Source organism: Dermacentor albipictus, chromosome 3 (assembly GCF_038994185.2).
Source record: "Dermacentor albipictus isolate Rhodes 1998 colony chromosome 3, USDA_Dalb.pri_finalv2, whole genome shotgun sequence".
Lineage (NCBI taxonomy): Eukaryota > Metazoa > Arthropoda > Arachnida > Ixodida > Ixodidae > Dermacentor > Dermacentor albipictus.
Window position 1 is genome coordinate 53,142,280 of NC_091823.1, and position 20,552 is coordinate 53,162,831.

Sequence of the window (20,552 nt, forward strand, 5' to 3'; positions counted from 1 at the left end):
GCGCTGGTTGCAGTTCTAAATATCTTGCGGGGAAACAAGCTGACAACTTACGGCATTGAATAAGAAAACAGCATCTTCTTCTTGCACCTCTAAACTAAAGCATGTTATGAAAATTATACGCCGCCTCGCGGCATAGCATGTGTCATGTTCAACTTCAGGCTTTCCGGCGTAGTTATTATTCCGACTACCCTGCCTGCAGGCAAGAGTACATCAGCGAGAATATTCCTGCTGCTTAAAGCATTAGTAATACTTATTCTGGGGCAGCAAACCTTAGACGAACAGAACCAAATTAGGCTTTAGCGTACATCACTAGAATTTATCAAACCGCCAGCCTGAACAAAGTGCACTGTGCGATTTGAAACGGCAGAAATTTTCGGGCTTGTGTGTGCCGGCATCATAACGATTTGAGGACTACGAGGCATTCAGCGCATGCTGTGACAGGACCCGCTCTTTCGCTTCGAGCCTGAACCTGGATCAGCTGTTGCTTGGCGCGGCATATAGGTAGCGAACATTTGCTTGGAGTCGCAAATAGGTCCCTCTACAGAGTTTCCGGTAAAAGGATTTTAACAGAACTTCCCTCAGGCCTTATGCTTCAATTTCTTTTTGTTTGTTGCGCTTGTAGTTGTGTGTGTGTGTGTGTGGGGAGGGGGGGGGGTTCATTCGGCAGCCTTTGCTTTCTCGTGCTGACGCAGCGAATAATCAACGGCGCTACGGACTTGTTGCGCAAAGACATTTAAAAATATTGACGCCGATCCTCCCTGCTGGTCATAGAGAATCAGGAAGTAGCAGGCTGCCTTGAAAGGATTTTATAGGTGACATTGAGAAATGGCTTGCTCCAGAGCACACGCGGATGCATTACCAAAACCTCCTTGCACATTTAGGACGCAATCAAAGGCCAAGCAGCTCACCATGCCAACCAGCCCGTTGCGAATTGCAAAGGGAGCATCTTTATCAGATCGGTAGTCCAATAACGCTAAGCAATAACATCAGCGCTCAACGTCAACCGCGACCGTGAACAGAAAGAACGCATAGAGGTATATCTTATCGTTTTTTCCCTCTTTTTTATGGTTTATTGCCCGCGTGCATATATGGCAGCTCCTAATGAACTCAGGATCACAGAGCTCGACCTATGAAGGGCGAGAGCAAGTAAGCCCGGACTCTAGAGCCGGCACAATCGCTGGCGTTACGGCGACTTCTCACATAGAGGAAAAAAGAATGAAGAAATGTGCGTCGTCCGCAACATTGGCGCATACGTTGCACGTGACCGCATTCGAGAGGCAGAAGGAAAGGACCGCGCGTTTTCTCCGCCGCGGGCACATGGCGCATCCGATCACTTGTCACGCGGTCATTGCAGAACTCCCTTCTCGATCTCCTCTCTCCCGCGCTCGCACCCTCGCACCGCATGTTCAAACCGTCATGGTCATTCTGTTGGAACTGAGCGCCCACGCCTGCCCCCTCCCCCACCACCTACCGGCCCATTCCTCCTCCGCACCGGCAACATTCTCGGAAGAGGATAGAAAAAGGGGCGCGTCTCCGACAAGCGGGACTCAGAGCTGATTCGGGCCACACAAGCGTCGACACCGTTTCGGCAACTCGCTCACCCGCTCGCTTGCCTGCCACGGAACGGGGCCAGTGTTGCCGTCGACGGCGCCATGGAGAACATCACCGCCGCGACGGCGGCTGACTTAGAGACGGCTGAAGCGTATTTCTTCCGCCGCGATCCCCGCACCGCCGACTGGGCCCTGGTAGGCAACAAGCAGTTCATAGTTCTACTGCTGACGGCCTACGTCTATATAGTCAAGGTGGGCGGGCCGCGGTACATGAAGGACCGCAAGCCGTACGACGGCATCAAGCCCCTGATTGTGCTCTACAATGCGTCCATGGTGCTCCTCAACTGCTACTTTGTGGTGGCCTTCCTTTCCAAGACATACTTGGGCGGCGGCTACAGCCTGCTCTGCCAGGGAATCGACTTCGAGGCGCGGGACGACAGGACCATGAGCATGCTGTCGCACGTGTGGTGGTACGTGATGGTGAGGATCGCCGACTTCCTGGACACCGTCTTCTTCGTCTTGCGCAAGAAGGACTCGCACATATCCGTCCTGCACGTGGTGCATCACGTCCTCGTGGTCTTCAACGGCTGGTACGGTCTCGCGTACGGTGCCGATGGTCACGTCGCCTTCGGCATCGTCTTCAATAGCTTCGTGCACGTGGTCATGTACTCCTACTACTTCCTCTCTTTGATGGGACCCTCGGTACAGAAATACCTGTGGTGGAAGCGGTACCTCACCCAGCTCCAGCTGGTGCAGTTTGTCATCCTGTTCTTCCACATGACTATTCCACTGTTCATCGACTGCGGATACCCCTTGGCGCAAATGTGCATTACGCTGCCACAGGGAATATTCTTCTTCGTCATGTTCATGAACTTTTACATCAAGAGTTACTGCAACCGAAAAAGGCCTCAGCATCACTTTGAATCCAAGAGTAAGGCTCAGTAAGTATCGCCCGTCTAGGACTTTCGGAAAATAAGCTCACGCGTGTGCAATCAGTTCCATATGTTGTCCATGTGAACGCGAATGCATAGTTTGTCCCGCCGTCATTCTTCGAAAAATAGACTTGAGACAGTTAAGAAACACCGTTGTGTATTGATTGCCAGAAACTTGTCCTAGCTGCGAAGACACAGCTATTTTCTAGGGCCTACAGGTAGGACCTTTTTATTGTTTACTGCGTCTCTTTTTCTCGTGTATGTAACTGACATAGTACGCCTAGAGTGAATGACATAAGCAAGTTTTAGTCATCGTAAAACATTATACACAACTTATGTTCGCGCGCCTGTGTGCCGCAGTTTGAGCCAATTTCAACGGAAGCACATTATAGAGAGATAGTGACTGAGAACGGATCTTAGTGGTGTGGTCGGAGGCTGAAAATAGCGACTCCCATGTAAGAGGTTCCACAGTGATGCTTCTAAGACGCCTGATGATGCGCGCGTTTGATTCCTAGCTTTGTCCATTCCTTGAAGCCAAATGACAACGTGGCATCACAGAAGTCATGCGACGGCTGTAACACACGACACATCCTTGCTCTTTCGGAGACACAATGTTTTGGACTGTGTGATAAGAGTGAACTATTCTGGGCATCCTTTCAAGACACGAAGACCATGACTGTGATCAATGATTTCCTATGTCACTGCGCTGATCTGACCCTAAAGGTAGCCTACTAAGCGTTCATATTAAGTCTTCGGGTTCTGCTGTGCTTATGAACGCACCCATTTCTTTCGTGTAAATAAGTTGTTTTGTAAATAAACCCATTTTATATTTGCCGCAGTACACTTTCGTGTCCGTGTGATATTTTGACTGTGTGCTACATCCACTGTACATGGGCTGTGTTAGAAACCGATTATTTTAGCCCACCTTGGGATCTCAAGTTTGCACTGAAACATCAGCACGCGGGAGTCTGCATTCCACTGCCAGGAATGAAATCCGCAACCTCACGCTGCCCGCAGCAGAACGGCGAAGCCGTTCATTCGCCGCAATGGTTTTTGCCAGGGTGCGCTGTAACAGCGCTGTGCTTGCACAGCGGCCCCACTGCTATTTCAAGAATTATTTGTTCTTGGGTGTTCTTCACCGCCTATACGGTAAACCTTTCGGCCCAGCGAACACGCAAGGTGCATCATCGCGCGTTTCGTCGAAGCAGCGCGAGACTCGACCCGTTTCTGTGTCAAGTTCACACGGCCTCGCCTCGCCGACCCACTTATGTAAGCGCATCGGGCGCTGGAGCAGCCGGTCTGTCTGGGCCGGCCGCCCTGTCTCCGCGTGCGCTCTACGGGGAAGTATACTCTAGCGTAATATGTAGTTCATCTATCTTCCAAGCGAGCCTTTAAGCGCACAATGGTGTTCACTGGTATCGCGTATTTTGAGGCCGCAATGTCCGCGTGCATCTTTTAGGGCAGTTCGCAGTATAACAAGGACGTAATCAACGCTGCAGCTCTTCACTGCTTAGAGTCTTAGCGTATTCCTGCACGGTTTACATCGTCGTTGCCCCCAGAAGTCTTAATTTTTGTGTGTTCTTTGAGGTCATGTGCCGGAGAAAGTTTAGAAGGATGTACTAAGGTGTCTTTTTAGGTATTGTGTTTTTACACTTCGGAGCTGGTTCAGTGCCGTAAAAATGTCCTCCAATCAGAGTATGTAAAGAAGATTTTGACTTCTTTCGTCACATAAACATTCTATGCAAAAGATTAGTATTTTGTATAGGCAAAGTACGATGAAAACTAAGCGCAATGAACTTTTTTGGCGCACGAGCAACAGATACCACAGAGCAGTTGAACTTCGTGTAGTTGTTAGGTGCTGAGGCACTCGCTGTCCGGCACAACATGGACTTGCTCAAACGTTTCACTGAGACAAACGGGATTTGAAAGATGTTAAACGCATCTTTTTACAACAATATTAAATGGCGGCCGATATAAGCGTTCTGGATACACTTGGATGCATCCGGAGGTGGCATTGTCCGTTGTGCCACAATGAATGTGAATTGACTTAACTGCACGTTCTAAGCTTGGGGAGAGTCGAGGACAAAAGGGTTGCATGAGCAGCTTGACGAGCCCGTTATTGCGGAACTGCTCGTAGGCTAGTCCCCTTGTCGAAGAGTTGGCTTTAGAGATTAGCCTTGACCGAACACTTTTTCTGAATACAAGGATGGATATTTATACGAAAGACCATACATAAGACATAGCGAGAATTGCAGTCCGCACCGTAACTTAACGCCTCGCGTTGCAGAAACAATTTTTCGTTCTGAGTCGTCAAACTTTTGTGCGCAGCGTTAAATTGAATCGGCAAGCGTGATTTAAGGCGCATGCGCAGCGTAACTGTCTAACGTTGATGAAAGCAACAAGCCGGATGCGTGAAGTCGCATTCCCTGTTGCGCAACGCTCAAGCACAAAATGAAACGAAGGAAAATATATAAAAAAAACATTCCTAGCTACGAGAATCCTGGATCGGGCAAGCTATATCCCTATTACGACTTCGCACCTTCAAGAAAACTGCGATGTTTTTTTTATTTTTCCTTTTTTTTATTTCAGCGGGTTTTCCATTTCTTTGCGCCCGACTAAACCGAAGCGGGGATATCGGCGCAAGCACCTGTCACATGGGTACGCTGGTCCGCAGAAAAGGCTGTCAGTATTTATGACACGTCCGCCCAAGTTCTGGAAACTTGCAGCATCGTGGGAACGCTTTCAGTGACTGCCCGATGATGCACGGTCACTTGGTAATAGCTTTCCAGAGCGCCGTGCATGTAGATGATGATGTAGAGCCTAGTAATTAGTGGCGCATACCCACTCTGGAGGATTGGCCAAGAACCGCGTAGTTCAATATAACAATTCTTGTTCTCGTTCTTGTTCCCTAGGGAAATGTCGCAACCCATTTCGGGGGATCGGCCATGAATCGGAGGGTAAAGGAACTGTTAGCAATATTTTTGAAAAAGTTAGAGTGAAATGAAGAATCTTGCAGATGGGAGTTAAAGTGTATACTGTTCCAAATATGAATAATCAATTATCTAGAAATATTGTGAATTTTGTGAGCGTAATAAGTATGTAGAAGCATTCTAGCATGCAGTTCTTTTTTGTCTCACACAGAAATATGCAGAAGGCTTAACAAACGTTCCTGTGTCTTTACCCCAGTACGGCAGCCCCAAAAGAAAGAGTTACAGAAAAAGGCAAATTCAAGTCAAGCTATTGCAAGGGTTCTAAAAATGTTTTCCGCCGAATAATGAAGCGGCGGCATGTCAAAAAGAAGTGTTGCAGAGATTCACTCTCATTGCATAAAGGGCACAAAGGCGATATAGCCAGACCATACCTGTGGAGGTAAAAGGTCAATGGAGGGACTCGGCACCGTAGTCTCGCAATCGTTACTTCAAAGGAGAACCTTTCTTGTTCCAAGGAAAACTGAGATGCGGGAAATCAGATTTTGTCAACTGTGATAGAGGGAAGTTATTTGTAGTAGTATATTTTCTGAACCGCGCCACAGGCATGAAGGCTGACGTAGGTAAAATGGGAATTATAGGACCACCGTGGGACGCTACTGCGAGTGCACCTGCATATTCCTTTAAGGCTACACCCTTGTGGCCTGGCACCCACACTAAACAAACGAGACGTAAGTGTCTTGAGAGAAGAGAATAGAAAGTTGTTGCCTCAAAACATGGTTTCTGTCCATCGGACGCACGTGCCGTCTTCCTCGTCTTCACCGTGTAAATGTGTCGCTCGCACTTTATTGTCCTTCGCCCTTCACCGTTATGGTTACGTGAGCCATGGTGAAAAACGCGCCCGCTCCTCTCGGCAAATAGAAAGTGTAATTGTTGTACAGTGTATAACTGTGTACGGGGGGTTGTGATGGTAGAGGGTGATAGCTCGGTGTATTTTGTTAAAACAGTGTTTTCACGAGGTAAGGGGGTTTGGGCAAAGTATTGGGAACGGACGAAGCCTTAAGATATATTTTAAGATCGCATAAAGAATTAACCTAAGAGGGCGCCGTGATTCAAGTGATCCGGACGCAAAGCATTCGATTGCACCTATATGGACATGGGCGCTGACACAGTTTGTCTCCTGGCAAACACTGTGGTGGCCGTGGTGTGGAATTTTATATAACTGCGAGGGTATTTTATGCCTGCCTGGAGAGATGTGTAGGTGAGTGCTGTGCGTGAGTGTCTGACATAGACACGGATTGCCGGTGGGCCAACCATATAAAGAAACCTCACATGCCACTCTGCGGTCATGTCCAATAACCTCGCACGAAACTTTATGTTTTACGCGTGAACGTGTAACCCTACAATATATCTTTCTCGTACAATATATCGGATGAGATTAAGAAGTTTGCAGGGACAACATGGCCACAATTAGTACATGACCGGGGTAGTTGGAGAAGTATGGGAGAGGCCTTTGCCGTGCAGTGGGCGTAACCAGGCTGATGATGATGATGATGATGATATCTTTTTCGGCTTAGTGATATTTATTTATTTTTTATTTATTTACCCTCAGGGCCTTTCGGCATTAGAGAGGGGAGTGGGTTATACAACAAATAAGGAGGAAATAAATCATGAGCTTATACACAATATTTGCTAATTATACAATGTTAGCTATAAGTATGAAAAATGCAGTAATAGAACTTGACATATAAAAGTAACATTAAACAAGAAAAAGGAAAACATCAGCTATAAACACCAGCTGTTAGCTATACGTATGAAAAATGCAGTAATAGAACTTGACATATAAAAGTAACATTAAACAAGAAAAAGGAAAACACCAGGAGCAGTTCGTACAAATGTTTGCTATTGTATATTGTTAGCTAGTGCTTTTCGAAAATGATCATTGTTATTAATGGAAACAATGTCAGAAGGAAGTTCATTCCAATCTTTCGACGTACGTGGCAAAAATGAGTGTAAAAAGTGTGTCGTGTTAGATGTCGTGTTACATGTCGTAACGTTTCCTCCTGTCACCACGCCGGCTCCTCTAGCAATCTCTGTATTCTGGAAGCTATTTAACTTTTCCGGGCAGCGCCTTTGCGCAGCGGTTTGACCCGGCAAGAAAGTGAATGAATGAATGAATGAATGAATGAATGAATGAATGAATGAATGAATGAATGAATGAATGAATGAATGAATGAATGAATGAGCGAGCTTCATATAATATTCTGCGATAACACCGAAGTCGAAAATCACTATTGCCGTGCAGCTCATGGCACGTTCGCTATGCTTGTGTCGGGCTGACTCTTATCGTTGACATTAAAGGGGATTTTGTTTTCAATAACAAAGCCTTCAGTGATGTTTGAGAACACGCCTGAATAAAAAAAAAATATCTCTTGTGTGATCGGATCGGCTCGTCGTACACCGACAGCACGCACGCCTGCCCAGACTTTATCGCGCTACACATGTACCGAATGTTACAATATACTATTCGTTGCAGATACACAGCGAGAAGGATTGTGTTGTTGCAAAGCATCACGCTTGATGAACCGGAAAGATGCCTTGCGTATCACAAAATCTTCGAGGCAAACCGTAATTACTCGGAGGAATGGAACGCTCAGACTGCCTGCGCACCAGGACTTGTTTCCAACAGACAGAATTCAAGAGGTAGTTTAATCTGCAACTAACCGTCTAGTAAGCGCAGTCCATCGCGAAGTTTCCTTTGTAGTTTTTCCGCGCCTGACTCGACCACATCACAGAACAAAGGCACAGAAATCTTTTCAGTAAACGTTGAGGAATGGGGCTTTACTCCCAAATCAAATTTTGTTTTATTAAATAAAGTTTTTTTTCTCTCTATTCCTGGGAAAGTCGATCACGTTGCGAGGTGTACGATTAACGTGTCGTCGCACCACTGGACGCCAAGGAAAATGGGCTCATCGAACGCTCGCGGAGTCGTGGGATCGCACCTTAAGGATACCTTGCGACATCGACAAAGGACTGGGCCATAAGGAAACCGCAACGAGACAGGCCGCGGCAAATGCGTGGGAAACTGTCACTGAAATCACGTTGACTTTGGCACCGCGCCACGAAGCGCCTAGCGCGGCGCGCGCTCTCCCCGATCGTTGATCTCAGCTGCTCTGGACACGGAAAGTTACTCGGAATTACACGTTGACGGATTCTGTCTAACGACACGTCCGAAACGGAACACCGTATCGACTGGCGTGTCACGTTAGTCTGGGCATATCAAGAGTGGTCGAACAAGTGGCGTCTCTGAAGGGACGTCGAGCGGCGTCCCTTGTTTGACCACAGCTGATCTCTTCAAGTCTACATCTTGTTTGAACCTTAACCTGATTATAGTACCAAAGACAACTGCAGGACCGGTAAAGCAAGTTTCCCTCACGAAGAATAATAGCACACCTGATGCCTGCGTGTTATATTTTTTTTAATCTCTGGCAGAGCGACGCAACGAAGGTGTTGAAGACTCTGAAATGACAAGCCTACCTGCTTACGGTCGACCTGGAATATCAGGCGCTGCAGTTGATTGTGCTGCGCGAACATTGCTTGCTATTTTGCGTTCGAATAGCAGTGTTCATGATTCGTTCTATGTTACATTTAAAAAAGGCTACTTTTTTGACAAATATGTTGTTGGAAGTTGCACACAAGAATTAAAAATTGCGTCTGATACTTCGAACGTTTCCCTGCACGTCGGCTCCTGTCTGCAGTGCCTCAACAGCGGGGAATCACGTTCTGTTCGGGAGAAAATTACTGTTGGTAAAACAAGCGAAACTACGTGGAAGGTGTAGGAGCCCAACAAGGGCCCAGTGCCAGTGCCTCTATCGTCAGGATAGACGAAAAAAAAAAAGAATGCTTTGCTTGCCAGAACTTCCGGTTCGGAGCTTCGCCACGATGATGATGAGAAAAAAAAAAGATGTGTGAGAATTGAGCAACCTGTGGCACAAAAATTTAATGTCGAGCTCCTAGCGGTTAACGTGTGTGTCAATCGAAGGGTCATGTACGCAAACATCTGAGAGTATTTTCCATTCGTATTAAAGCTAAATATGGCTATAACCGTTACACATGATCGGTCTTGCGTATACCACAATCATTGACCGTGACAAGCTGGAAGCGCAGACGGCTCATTAATTCCGCACGCTGTGCAGCTCGTCAAGCTGTACATAGTGACGTCAGTGCGTAAACAGGCACCAATCTTGATCGGATAGCAGTGCCTGTTGCGTTCGCCTTCCCTCCGGCTTCCAGTACTCGTGTTTCCTCGGCTGCTGTTCTCTCTCTCTCTCTCTCTCTCTCTTGCACTTTTACGTGACAGTGACGTACGGTGAGGGCCGTCAGCTCTTCGTTTACGCCACGCGTCGCTCGGAGATAAAAATAGCGTTCTCTCGTGGTCCTCGTCAGTCTGACTGCCTTGTTCGGTGAAAGGAGCGGTGAACCGTTCACTGCCGTGCTTGGACGCGACGTCATTAGTGTTTATCCCGCATTGTCCACTTTCGCTAGCAAGGTCTTGATGGGTCTGTAATGATGAACGATCGAGCGTAGCATGCTGCGTGAGGCGGTATAGTGCACGCACCCGCCATAAATTCTTGGAGAGGGACGCGTAGCAAAGAGCAGCGTGATTTATCCTTAATGCATGCACAACTGAGCGGAACGTTGGTTTAGATTAAGCTCGCGCGGGGCGAAGTGGTTTTTCCCATTAATTAAAAAAAGATTGCGTCCGAGGTTTTTCGTGCCGAAACCACGATCTGATTTATGCGGCACGCCGCAGTGGGAGACTCCGGAGTAGCTTGGACCCGCTGGGGTTCTTTAAAGTGCATCTTAATCTAAGTACACGGGTGTTTTCGCATTTTGCACCGATCGAAATGCCGCCGCCGTTGCTGGGATTCGATCCCGCGACCTCGTGATTAGCAGCCCAACACTATACCCGCTAAGCTGTCAGGATGGGTTCCCATTAATGAACCCTTCAACTAGTCGAAGCATGGCGGTTTTCACATGATAAGCGAGATTTCACTATTTCCTCTTCGCGGCACGGTAGCTTTTCTTCTTTTGCCATCAGTCCGTGCTATTTGAGAACCTTATTGCCCCTGATTGCAGACGCGAGTAATTCTGCAGCACTGCCTCCACATCTGTTGTAAAACATTTGCTTGCCATTGTGACAGCAGTCCACGCGGCTCTTGTGCACCTGAATGTCAATGCGATGTGGAAAGTGTAGGGAAACACGTACGCACAGACTCAGGCTCTTTGTAGCCTCGAGTCATTTATTGCCATAAGCACTTACGCAACTTAATGATGCAGTCTTTGGTTGCTACACTCCTCAGTGTGCCTTTGCATAGTTACCGTGTTCACTCTGGCGTTTGCAAAACGCTGGCGCTCGTCCCGCGTCGATTGTTGCAAAGCGTTGTCCTTCACTTAGACCTTGAATTGTTCCGTCTTTACACTTTATTACGTCGATTAGGTTCTATCACGTCCTCGAATATTTGCATTGCCTATTTTCAGATACCCAGATATCTTCGTTTCAAATGTTATGTAGCGCCTTGCGACATCGACGCGATCGCCCTAGGTAAGAAGGCGAGATAAGATGGCACGAGCGGCGTTGTAGCTTATTTGTCTGGGGACCGAAGAAATAAAAGGTTTGTCTAGTTTGAGCTCCAGTGCTGGAATACGTCTTGTTCTATCTATCTATCTATCTATCTATCTATCTATCTATCTATCTATCTATCTATCTATCTATCTATCTATCTATCTATCTATCTATCTATCTATCTATCTATCTATCTATCTATCTATCTATCTATCTATCTCTATTCATGTGCTTTAGAGTTATCTCCCTATCTCTTTCTGTTCGCCCATGACGGCGAGTGAAAGTTGGCAAGGAAGGAAGGAAGAAAGGAAGGAAAAAGTGGAGAAGGAAAGGCAGGGGGGTTAACCAATTAAAATTAAATTATGGGGCTTTACGTGCCAAAACCACTTTCTGATTATGAGGCACGCCGTAGTGGGGGACTCCGGAAATTTAGACCACCTGGGGTTCTTAAACGTGCACCTAAATCTAAGTACACGGGTGTTTTCGCATTTCGCCCCCATCGAAATGCGGCCGCCATGGCCGGGATTCGATCCCGCGACCTCGTGCTCAGCAGCCCAACACCATAGCCACTGAGCAACCACGGCGGGTCGGGGGTTAACCAGTTCAGCTCAACTGATTAGCTACCCTACACATGGGAGCGAGATGGGGGGATGAAAGATGGGGAGAAGAGAGAGAGAGCACATAGCACATCACACACATCGTCAGTTACAGTCCGTCACTCTTGCGTGGTACGTGACCACTATCACAGCTGCTTGTCCAAGCCCGTCTCTTTCAAAAACCGAAGTAGTCCCTTCGTCGCCTTCAGCTGCGATGTCTTCTGTCGGCGACATGTGCAAATCGTTTCAACTGACAATGATCTATTGTCAAGGTGCGCTAGAACGGACGCCAGGGACTATCTCTGAACATTATATTCATGACAGTCGCACAAAACGTGTTCTAGCGTCGCCTCGCAAGGACAGGCAAAGTGAATGTAGCGTTACGCTATGTTACAGAACAAACTTCCTAGCACTTCAGTGCTTAATGCATTAAACGAAAGGGCGACTATGAAGAGCAGCGTAAGCCCGCAGAAGGCTAAATGTTTTAATATATTCGAAGAAACATAATAACTTCTTGGCTAATTTCCACACGGCGTTGAGAAACCATTCTAGAACAATAGTTAAATGTGCTAGCTATCCCAGATCTCCTTAATTACTATTAAGTAATCCTCTTCTATTTATACAACTGCTTTTCATCAATATCTCCAATAATTCTTTTTCAGAACTTAGCCTCTGTACGAGAAAGATTTACCTGGAAATTCAGGAATCATCGCGCCAATATAACTTCCATTGTGCTCTTGCTTTGTTTGTGCCACTTGAACGTTAAAACTAGCTTGAAGGCACAGTAAAGGGAAGTAAAGAAAGTAAGGGAGGTCAGAGTTCTTACTGATTCGTAAAGTTAAGGAGATGAACTTAGAAAATTGTTGCCTTCGGAGCGTTTGGTATACCGGGTATGTATGTTGCACTGATAATACATTTGAAAACACATAATTTGATATCAAATTCGTAGGGATATTGTGCTAGACTCAGAAGTTAGGGCTCATTTAAGTATTTTATATTTCCTCTCGCAGTTAACTCCACTCTACTAATTAAGCTTTTACTCAAGTAACATTTCAGTGTTCTTTTTCGTGTCCAAATGTGTACTATCCAAGGCCAGAAATAAAGATGAGCACGTTGTTCTTTGTTGTTCCCGGAACAAATGGCTTCTTGTTCCCAATTTTCATTGTTGCGGGATTGTGCCTGGGCATCGCAGGGTTAAATAGGTTTCCTTAGATGAAATATTTCGCTTGTTTTGGGGTATCTACAGACAAGCAACACCGCGTATTTGGGTATACTTTCAGAGTGTCATCCACTTGTATTGCAGGATTCATCTGGTCCCTTTAGTCCACGTGGTGCACTTGTGACCGAATGATTAAAGAAATGCCTGAATGAGAAGCTAAACTCTTTAAGCGCGTCCTTCGATTCGAGGTCGCTTCCCGAGAGTCAGCTTCCCGGTCTTTTCAGAACGCCACCGCCACGACAGACCGAAGGACGGTCGCCGCACAAACCTACGAAGATGGACCCTCCTGCATTAACCATCCGTAGCTTGAGATGTGCGGTGCATGTTGCAACCAGGAAGTGCGACTCGACGGCCTCACTAATATATTTCGGCTCAAGGTCCATTGAACGTCCACTTTTTTTCCGAAACGCATGCACATAGATTAAAGCCTAAATGAGTGGTAACGGAGTAATTTTCCCGCGCTGTCAGTTTAACACTTCGAAGCTCGGCGTTTTCGCCCGTCGTATCTCTAGTTTGGTGCAGTACTGGCGAAATATGCGCGCACGTCTCCGCAGAAGAACGAGGGGCGCTAAATATAAAATCGAATAGCTTTCTTTGCCTCTTTCGGTCGTTTTCGTGGTTGATCGGTGTTCGGTATTCGGTGGTCAGTCTGGCGAGGGAAACGTCCGTTCGTTCGAGCTGTTGTCTTCCATTGACAGACATCGTCCACAGTTTCTGTACAATGTTTTTTTTTTCTCTCATAAGATTTCTCTCACGTGATCAGGGTACTAGGCTTTTTCATTGATGCCAACGGTGGAAACCATACGGAAGTCAAGAAAATCACCTTTAAAACGGATAACGCGTACAGGATGATCAGACGCCTGGCAGGAAGACACAAGGGCATGAAAGAAGATAACCTCATCAGGTTAATCAACTCTTTCGTACTCTGTCATATCTCATACGCCGCTGCCATGTACAACTGGACGCAGGTTCAACTCAAGAAGCTTGACGCAGCGATCAAGAAGGTTGTGAAAAGCGCATTGGGGCTCCCAATTCGAACCAGCACTGAAAAATTGCTCAAGTTAGGAGTACACAACACGACCATGGAGATCGCGGAGGCCCAAGAAACATCACAAATAGCGAGATTATCTACAACCAGCACGGGAAGATCAATCCTGGACAAGATCATGATCAACCCCATTACGGATCCAGCAAATTACACTAAAGTCCATCAAGATTTCGCAGACAACATAATTGTCGCACCGCTACCCAGAAATATGCACCCAAAACATAACATCAACAGGAGAGTTGCACGAGCCAGGGCGTTAATCAAGAAAATGGATAAAGGGGGCAGAGGAGCCTGCTTTGTGGATTCGGCTGCCTACAAGGATCGAACAAAGTTCGCGGCGGCGGTTGTGGATCATCAGGGCAAATGCACCAACTGCGCCACGGTCTACACTAGCAAACCTGAAGTCGCTGGACAAGTTGCCATTGCATTGGCGCTAACAGACGATAGATTCACAGAAATATACAGTTACTCGAAAACAGCTATTAGAGCTTTCAATAGGGAAAAGATTGCCCCACAGGCTGCTAGAATAATTAACCAAATGCAAACGAATGTTACACGTTACATTTATTGGTTCCCGGCACACCTTGGTTCACTTGAGGACATTCCTGTCAATCCAAATGAATCGGCCAACAGCGTCGCCCGCGACCTTACAGACCGGGCCGCTTTTGCATATGGTTTTTATTCTGCTGGATTGGAGAACCTACAGAGAGATACGCTCAATACATACAATGAAATTACAGAACATTACTACATGGAAAGGAGGGAGTTTCCACCCCCTCACTATAGGCTAAACAGAGCACAAGCAGTTACACTTGGGCAATTACAAACACAGTCTTATTATTCACCTGCAAAAATAAAGGAATGGTATGACATTACAGACATGAATATTTTATGCAAAGCATGCGAAAAGGAGATATGCACGCTTGAACATCTGCTCTGGGAGTGTGGGTCGCCCGGCCCTGGCATTTCCCGGAATCGGTTTTTAGGAATGATCAGATCTTCAGATCATATCCCTCAAGTCCTGGCTGTCCAGTACGCCCGTGATAGGGCTAGGAGGCTTGACCTCCCGGTCCCGACATGGGACTAGCCAGGCAGGTGGCAATACCTTGTACAGAACCAGAATAAAGTTTTTTCCTCCTCCTCCTCCTCCTCCTCTCATAAGATTGTCTTTTTTATGGCAGCCTTCTCGAATAAATGAAAACTGTAATACTGGACAAAAAAACTCTTTGGAGTGGTTTCTTTCATGAACTAACAGCAATGTCATCTTGTCAAGTAGGCCACCCCATATTGGCAGAAATAAGCATCGAATGGAAACGTGCCCCAGAATGGAGGTAAGTAAGTCAAACGTACACCAACAGCAAAAGTAACGGACGCTACCTGCCTGCTCAGTTTTTCAACCGCACTGACAACTGAACTAACGAAGCTGCTGATGCTATTTGTCGCTTAAGTGCGATTTGTTCCTAAACAACTTTCTAAGTGACGACAACTGTGTTGTCGCATTTGGCACCAGCGCGGTTGCAAAATGATTAGTTGGGAGATTATTATGGTTGTGAAATTGCTTTGATTGGTGGCAGTACTAGATATCGCAACACTGAGCCGAATTTAATGAAATGCAGTTATTCTCGTTTAGAGTAGTCTTCACGACGTCGAAACACGTCCTTATTTGAAGGACCATGAGCAGTGGACGACTTTTCTTTGTTATTTCAGACAATAAGTTTCATTCTGTGAATTCCTGTTCTAGGTTTGGCTGACTTTATATTAAGAATATACGAACATTACTTGCGTCGCAAGCCACCGTGGAAAAATTGAAAGAAACGACACAAGACACTGCGCAGAAGACGAAAGCTGTATCCTCCAAGCTTCACGACAAATGACAAATTTTGATATGTGCATCATAAGTGTGAGAATACAGACAGGTACCGCGTATGTGTCCTCGCAGATTCTTACTAAGCATTTGAGAGAACTACCGCGGGGAGGTTTCGTGCGGTAACCTGAACTGAACACGACGGGGTGGTATATTTTGCAAGGTGAATTGATTTTTACTTTGTGCCACATGAATAATGTAAAACGAAAAGATTACCAGCCGAGTTTTCATTGGTCTATATCACGTTACGTGTCCTTTATACTTCGTAGGCGTACTACGTTTTGTAGGTTTAGTTTCTTTTGAAGTTTCAATGCGTACACGGCGTCGAAAAGTAAGAACACTAATGACAGGAATTATTTCTCACCCATGTCGGCAGCGCTAGCAATGAGGAAAATGTGCAGTAGACGATTCCTAAACTATTGAGACCATCGCATTATATCCTATACATAAAAATCTCGCTGAAAGAACGATCAGACGTTCTGGTTTCTTACTTGGAAGAATGGAGAAATCTAACCTTGAACTTAGTGCGCACCTTGTTACCCGCAGAACAGTTGGGAGCAAGAAAGAAACACACACATACGACAGCATGTTGTGTTGATGTCGCACGTTGTAATCTCTTCGCATTGACGAAGGGTTGTTCGATTATAAATTTCCACTATAAATATGGCCGAAGTTTATATATATATATGGATGTGTGTGTGTATGTGTGTGTGTGTGTGTGTGCGTGCGTGCGTGCGTGTGTGTGTGTGTGTGTGTGTGTGTGTGTGTGTGTGTGTGTGTGTGTGTGTGTGTGTGTGTGTGTGTGTGTGTGTGTGTGTGTGTGTGCGTGTGTGTGTGTGTGTGCCGACGGATGTTATTGGGGGCAGAATACCAAGGTCCCAAATACTGGCAGCAAATGAGCCAGATATTGCCTACTTTTCTGACATTCTTTTTGCGTACACGGTCCGTGTGCTCATCTACACGTGGGCGCATGTCGGACAGCGAGCCGAGTGCACGCGCTCTTACCACACTTAGCACTAACGACTTGGACGCCTTTCAGAACCTCATTTATGCAGTGGCACAAAAGGTCTCAGCGTCTGGGTTCTGAAGGAAATTGCTTTATGGAGTTGGTCGCCGGGCTTGTCCTAGGCCCTAAACGAGCATACGCCCTCTTTTCAGGCATTTAATGTTCCTCAGCGCCCTTTCGAGGTTCAGGGCACGATTTGCCGTCTGACTCGCCGCCGACTCCCTTTAGACAGTGAGGGATCAAATCAGCTCCACTCAGGAGCCGAGGGCCCGTGGTGCTGCTGCCAGAGAAACTGGGGTACCACTGCACAAGTATCGCTCACGAACGCCATGGCTGCAGTTTCATCCGAAGAGAATGTCTTCCGGAGAGACCCGCGCACCGCGGGTTGGGCCTTGGTCGGCAACGCACAGTTCCTCGTGCTTCTCCTGTCCTTTTACGTATACGTCGTCAAGATCGGTGGCCCTCGCTTCATGAAACAGCGCAAACCGTACGAGAATATCAAACCTATCATCATGCTCTACAACGCTGCCATGGTACTCGCTAACTGCTACTTCGTGGGAGCGTTTCTCTCCAGGACCTATCTGGGCGGCGGCTACAGCTTCATTTGCCAGGGAATCGACTTTGAAGCGCGTGACGACGCGACCATGAGCCTCCTGACCCACTACTGGATTTACTTTTGGGTTAGGGTCTCGGATTTTTTGGATACCATCTTCTTCGTGCTACGCAAGAAGCATTCGCACGTGTCCCTACTTCACGTGGTCCATCACGTCCTAGTAGTCTTCAACGGCTGGTACGGCCTCGCCTACGGAGCGGATGGCCACGCAGCCTTCGCGGTGATCTTCAACAGCTTTGTGCACGTGGTAATGTACAGCTACTACTTCCTGTCCCTCTTCGGACCATCCGTGCGGAAGCACCTGTGGTGGAAACGCTACCTGACCCAGCTCCAGATGTTTCAGTTTATTATTCTGATTGTGCACGTGCTGATCCCGCTGTTCGTCGATTGTGGCTACCCAAGTTTGCACATCTACATTGGGCTGCCGCAGGGCTTCTTCTTTCTCTACATGTTCCTTCGCTTCTACGGCAGTGCCTACGACGACGGAGAGAAAGCGACTCAGGATACAGCCGGCAAAACGAAGACCAAATGACGCAGGAAGTAACGTTGCTCTCTAGTGCCCCGTATTAACAAAACGCTGTCATGATAGAATTGTTCGTAAGAGGAAATACCAATCTATCCAGACGAAGGCGGTCAGCAACTAGCAAAAAGCGCTTACGAACGAAAAGCTTAGAGAATTCGGCCCCAGGTTATCCTCACTGTGTGATCGAGATCTGTGACAGTAGCTTGTACTTTACAGGAATAACTTTTATATTTTTCTGGTACAAGAACTTGTCTGCTCGTCCAAAAGAAAGCAGGTGGTGTGGCTACTTCCGCTACACAAGAACGCCGTACGACAGCTACGCATAGTCACCATTCCAGTTATAACATTGGATAGATACAAGCAGTTAGTGCCGTGTCTTAAAACAGTGCCGTGATGTTGAACAGAGTGATAGACGCCATTCAGTGTGCAAGCAGTGTGCAAAAATGTTAAACTCATTCTGTGGTGTGTAATCACTGAACGAACGGTAAACAGGAAAATATCTCCCTTCCCCCTCAGAAAGAAGTAAACATTGTAGTTACGAAACATATGAAGTGTGGTACAGAAATAAACAGAGGCCTGTTCCAGTAACCTTTCTTTGGGTGATCTTGTTCTAGTGTTCCAATCTGTCAAAGTAAACACGTTTCATAAGCCAAGAGTCTAGGCATCTGCTTTTCTTGGCCTGGCAGCTGCACTGCGTGTTGTGATCCCCTAATCTACAGGTCTCATAGCGGTCGCTTGGCAAGTACTTACATATTGCTTACATGCTAAAGTATCTAGTTTGTAATGAGAGCTGTACTGTAAGTTTAAGCGATCTCACAACTACTTATGTTTCAGCTTTTTTATATTTTGCTGTCAAAAATAAAGATATTCATCATTCATTGAATTCGTGTAATGTGTGTCTGCGTTTAGCTTTTTATTTTCACAACACAAGCTATAGTGCTAAGTCGGAATGGCTGTCGTAATATGGTTGATGAAGACACAATTTTGGAAACCCACGAAACAGCTTCACACCACTGGCGTTTTAAGAAACCTGACATTGTAGGAACGGGCACACTGTATCTCATTTTAAAACTTTGTAGCCGTCGCATTCGCATGTCAAGGTAGTGGTGCTACAGAAAGGCGATGAGCTCCACTCTCCCTGAAAACGGAGGCATGAGCGGCGTGAATTTCTTGTGGCGTGCAAACCTTGTACAGAACAATGGACTAGGGTGAAGGGAATAATGTATTGTCGGTGCTCGACTGGCGGATCTACAATGTGCGACGCATGCTCGCTGTCAGTGACTGACGTTTAACAATTCTGGACCGAATGCAAGTACGTAGTCGACGTCCTTTTGATGAGAGCGAATTGCGAGAACGTTCTTATGAAATACATGGGTGCACCGTTAAAGAACCGCAGGTAATCAAAATTAATCCGGAGTTCTTCGCTATCTGTATGCCTGATAGTCAGATCGGCGGGTTTGACACGTAAAACCTCATATTTTTTAAACAGCTTCGTCCCTCGTTATCTCGAAAGAACAACTGCTGATAGCGTGCGCAACAGTATGTGCATACTATAGCAGGGCACACGCATGCGTGCTCTGCTTAACGTGCGTAATTTGTGCGCGTAGCTGTTCGTGCGTTCACCTTCTAATTCTCTCTACATCCACGTAACGTCCTAATCCTTCGGTCACACGGAGCAGCAGTCCAGAAGCGCTCGCTTTGCTACGGCATCTCGGCTTCATTTCAAACTTGAAGATCGTGTTAAGTGTTTCTAGCACCACTCGGTGAAAATTTCAATTCCGTGGTGATTTAGAGGATGTTTTTATGCCTCGAAACTACAGAACAATTTTTGGCAGAATTAAACTTACGACAAGAGGATAAAGTGCAAAGTTCAGTCCCGTATCTTGCTTACGACAATGTCGAAAAAAAGGAAATTCGCGCAGAATTACGCTGCCGCTAATTGTCAAAGTGCGCGATAGCGGCCTTGTTTATGCATCGTTGTCTCTCTTGTATATATTGTATGTACATCTTAATATGTGACTTCTGCGACGTAACAAATCGGTGAGAGGTGCGGGGTACCCACGAGAAACAACAACGGAGCTCTGCAGTGGCCGTCACCTCGGACTGGACAACATGACGCCTACAGGACAACGCCTACAGCCCCGACGGTAGTGCTGGCTCAGCCGCGAGCTCCAGGAACGTTCTGTGGCACCGACCACCTCGACGTGGATGACTGGTTCACCTCGTATGAGCGCGTAAGTGCCCACAACGTACGAGATCGGACGATTATGTCAGCTAACTTGGTCTTTTACTTACAAGGCACGGCGAAGGTGTGGTATGACAAACACGAGGAAGATCTTAACGACTGGGAAACTTGCAAACAGAAGCTGAGGGATTTGTTCGGCTGTCTGATCGGGCGGAAGAGCACCGCTAAGAAAGAACTAGCGACCCACGCCCAGACGTCTGCAGAATCGTACGTCTCATACGAATCATACGACGGCCCAGAGATGGCCTTCCAGCTCCGAACTTTTGAGAGCCGCCTCCAAGCGGCGGCGACGCCTAGGGATAAGGTCCCCGGCGGCCCCCGCAGCCGGGGCGGCGTCGGAAGAAGCGAGCTCGAGGATTCCTGTACGCTGGTAACGGCCGCCGTTATGGGCACTGTCAAGAAT

General features: G+C 46.9%; 2 protein-coding genes across 2 annotated transcripts; both read left to right on the forward strand.

Moving 5' to 3' along the window:
* Nucleotides 1-1,572: 1,572 nt before the first annotated feature.
* LOC135914070 (very long chain fatty acid elongase AAEL008004-like) lies at nucleotides 1,573-3,303 on the forward strand. Its single transcript, XM_065446801.2, has one exon. The coding sequence runs from the start codon at nucleotides 1,653-1,655 to the stop codon at nucleotides 2,493-2,495; it is 843 nt and encodes a 280-aa protein (XP_065302873.1). The 5' UTR covers nucleotides 1,573-1,652; the 3' UTR covers nucleotides 2,496-3,303.
* Nucleotides 3,304-17,021: 13,718 nt separating this feature from the next.
* On the forward strand, nucleotides 17,022-18,787 carry LOC135914071 (very long chain fatty acid elongase AAEL008004-like). Its single transcript, XM_065446802.1, has one exon. The coding sequence runs from the start codon at nucleotides 17,098-17,100 to the stop codon at nucleotides 17,911-17,913; it is 816 nt and encodes a 271-aa protein (XP_065302874.1). The 5' UTR covers nucleotides 17,022-17,097; the 3' UTR covers nucleotides 17,914-18,787.
* The last annotated feature ends 1,765 nt before the right edge of the window (nucleotides 18,788-20,552 follow it).

Bases quoted from the DNA above. Each gene is read 5' to 3' on its own strand.
- LOC135914070 (XM_065446801.2), top strand. From the start codon at position 1,653: ATGGAGAACATCACCGCCGCGACGGCGGCTGACTTAGAGACGGCTGAA.
- LOC135914071 (XM_065446802.1), top strand. From the start codon at position 17,098: ATGGCTGCAGTTTCATCCGAAGAGAATGTCTTCCGGAGAGACCCGCGC.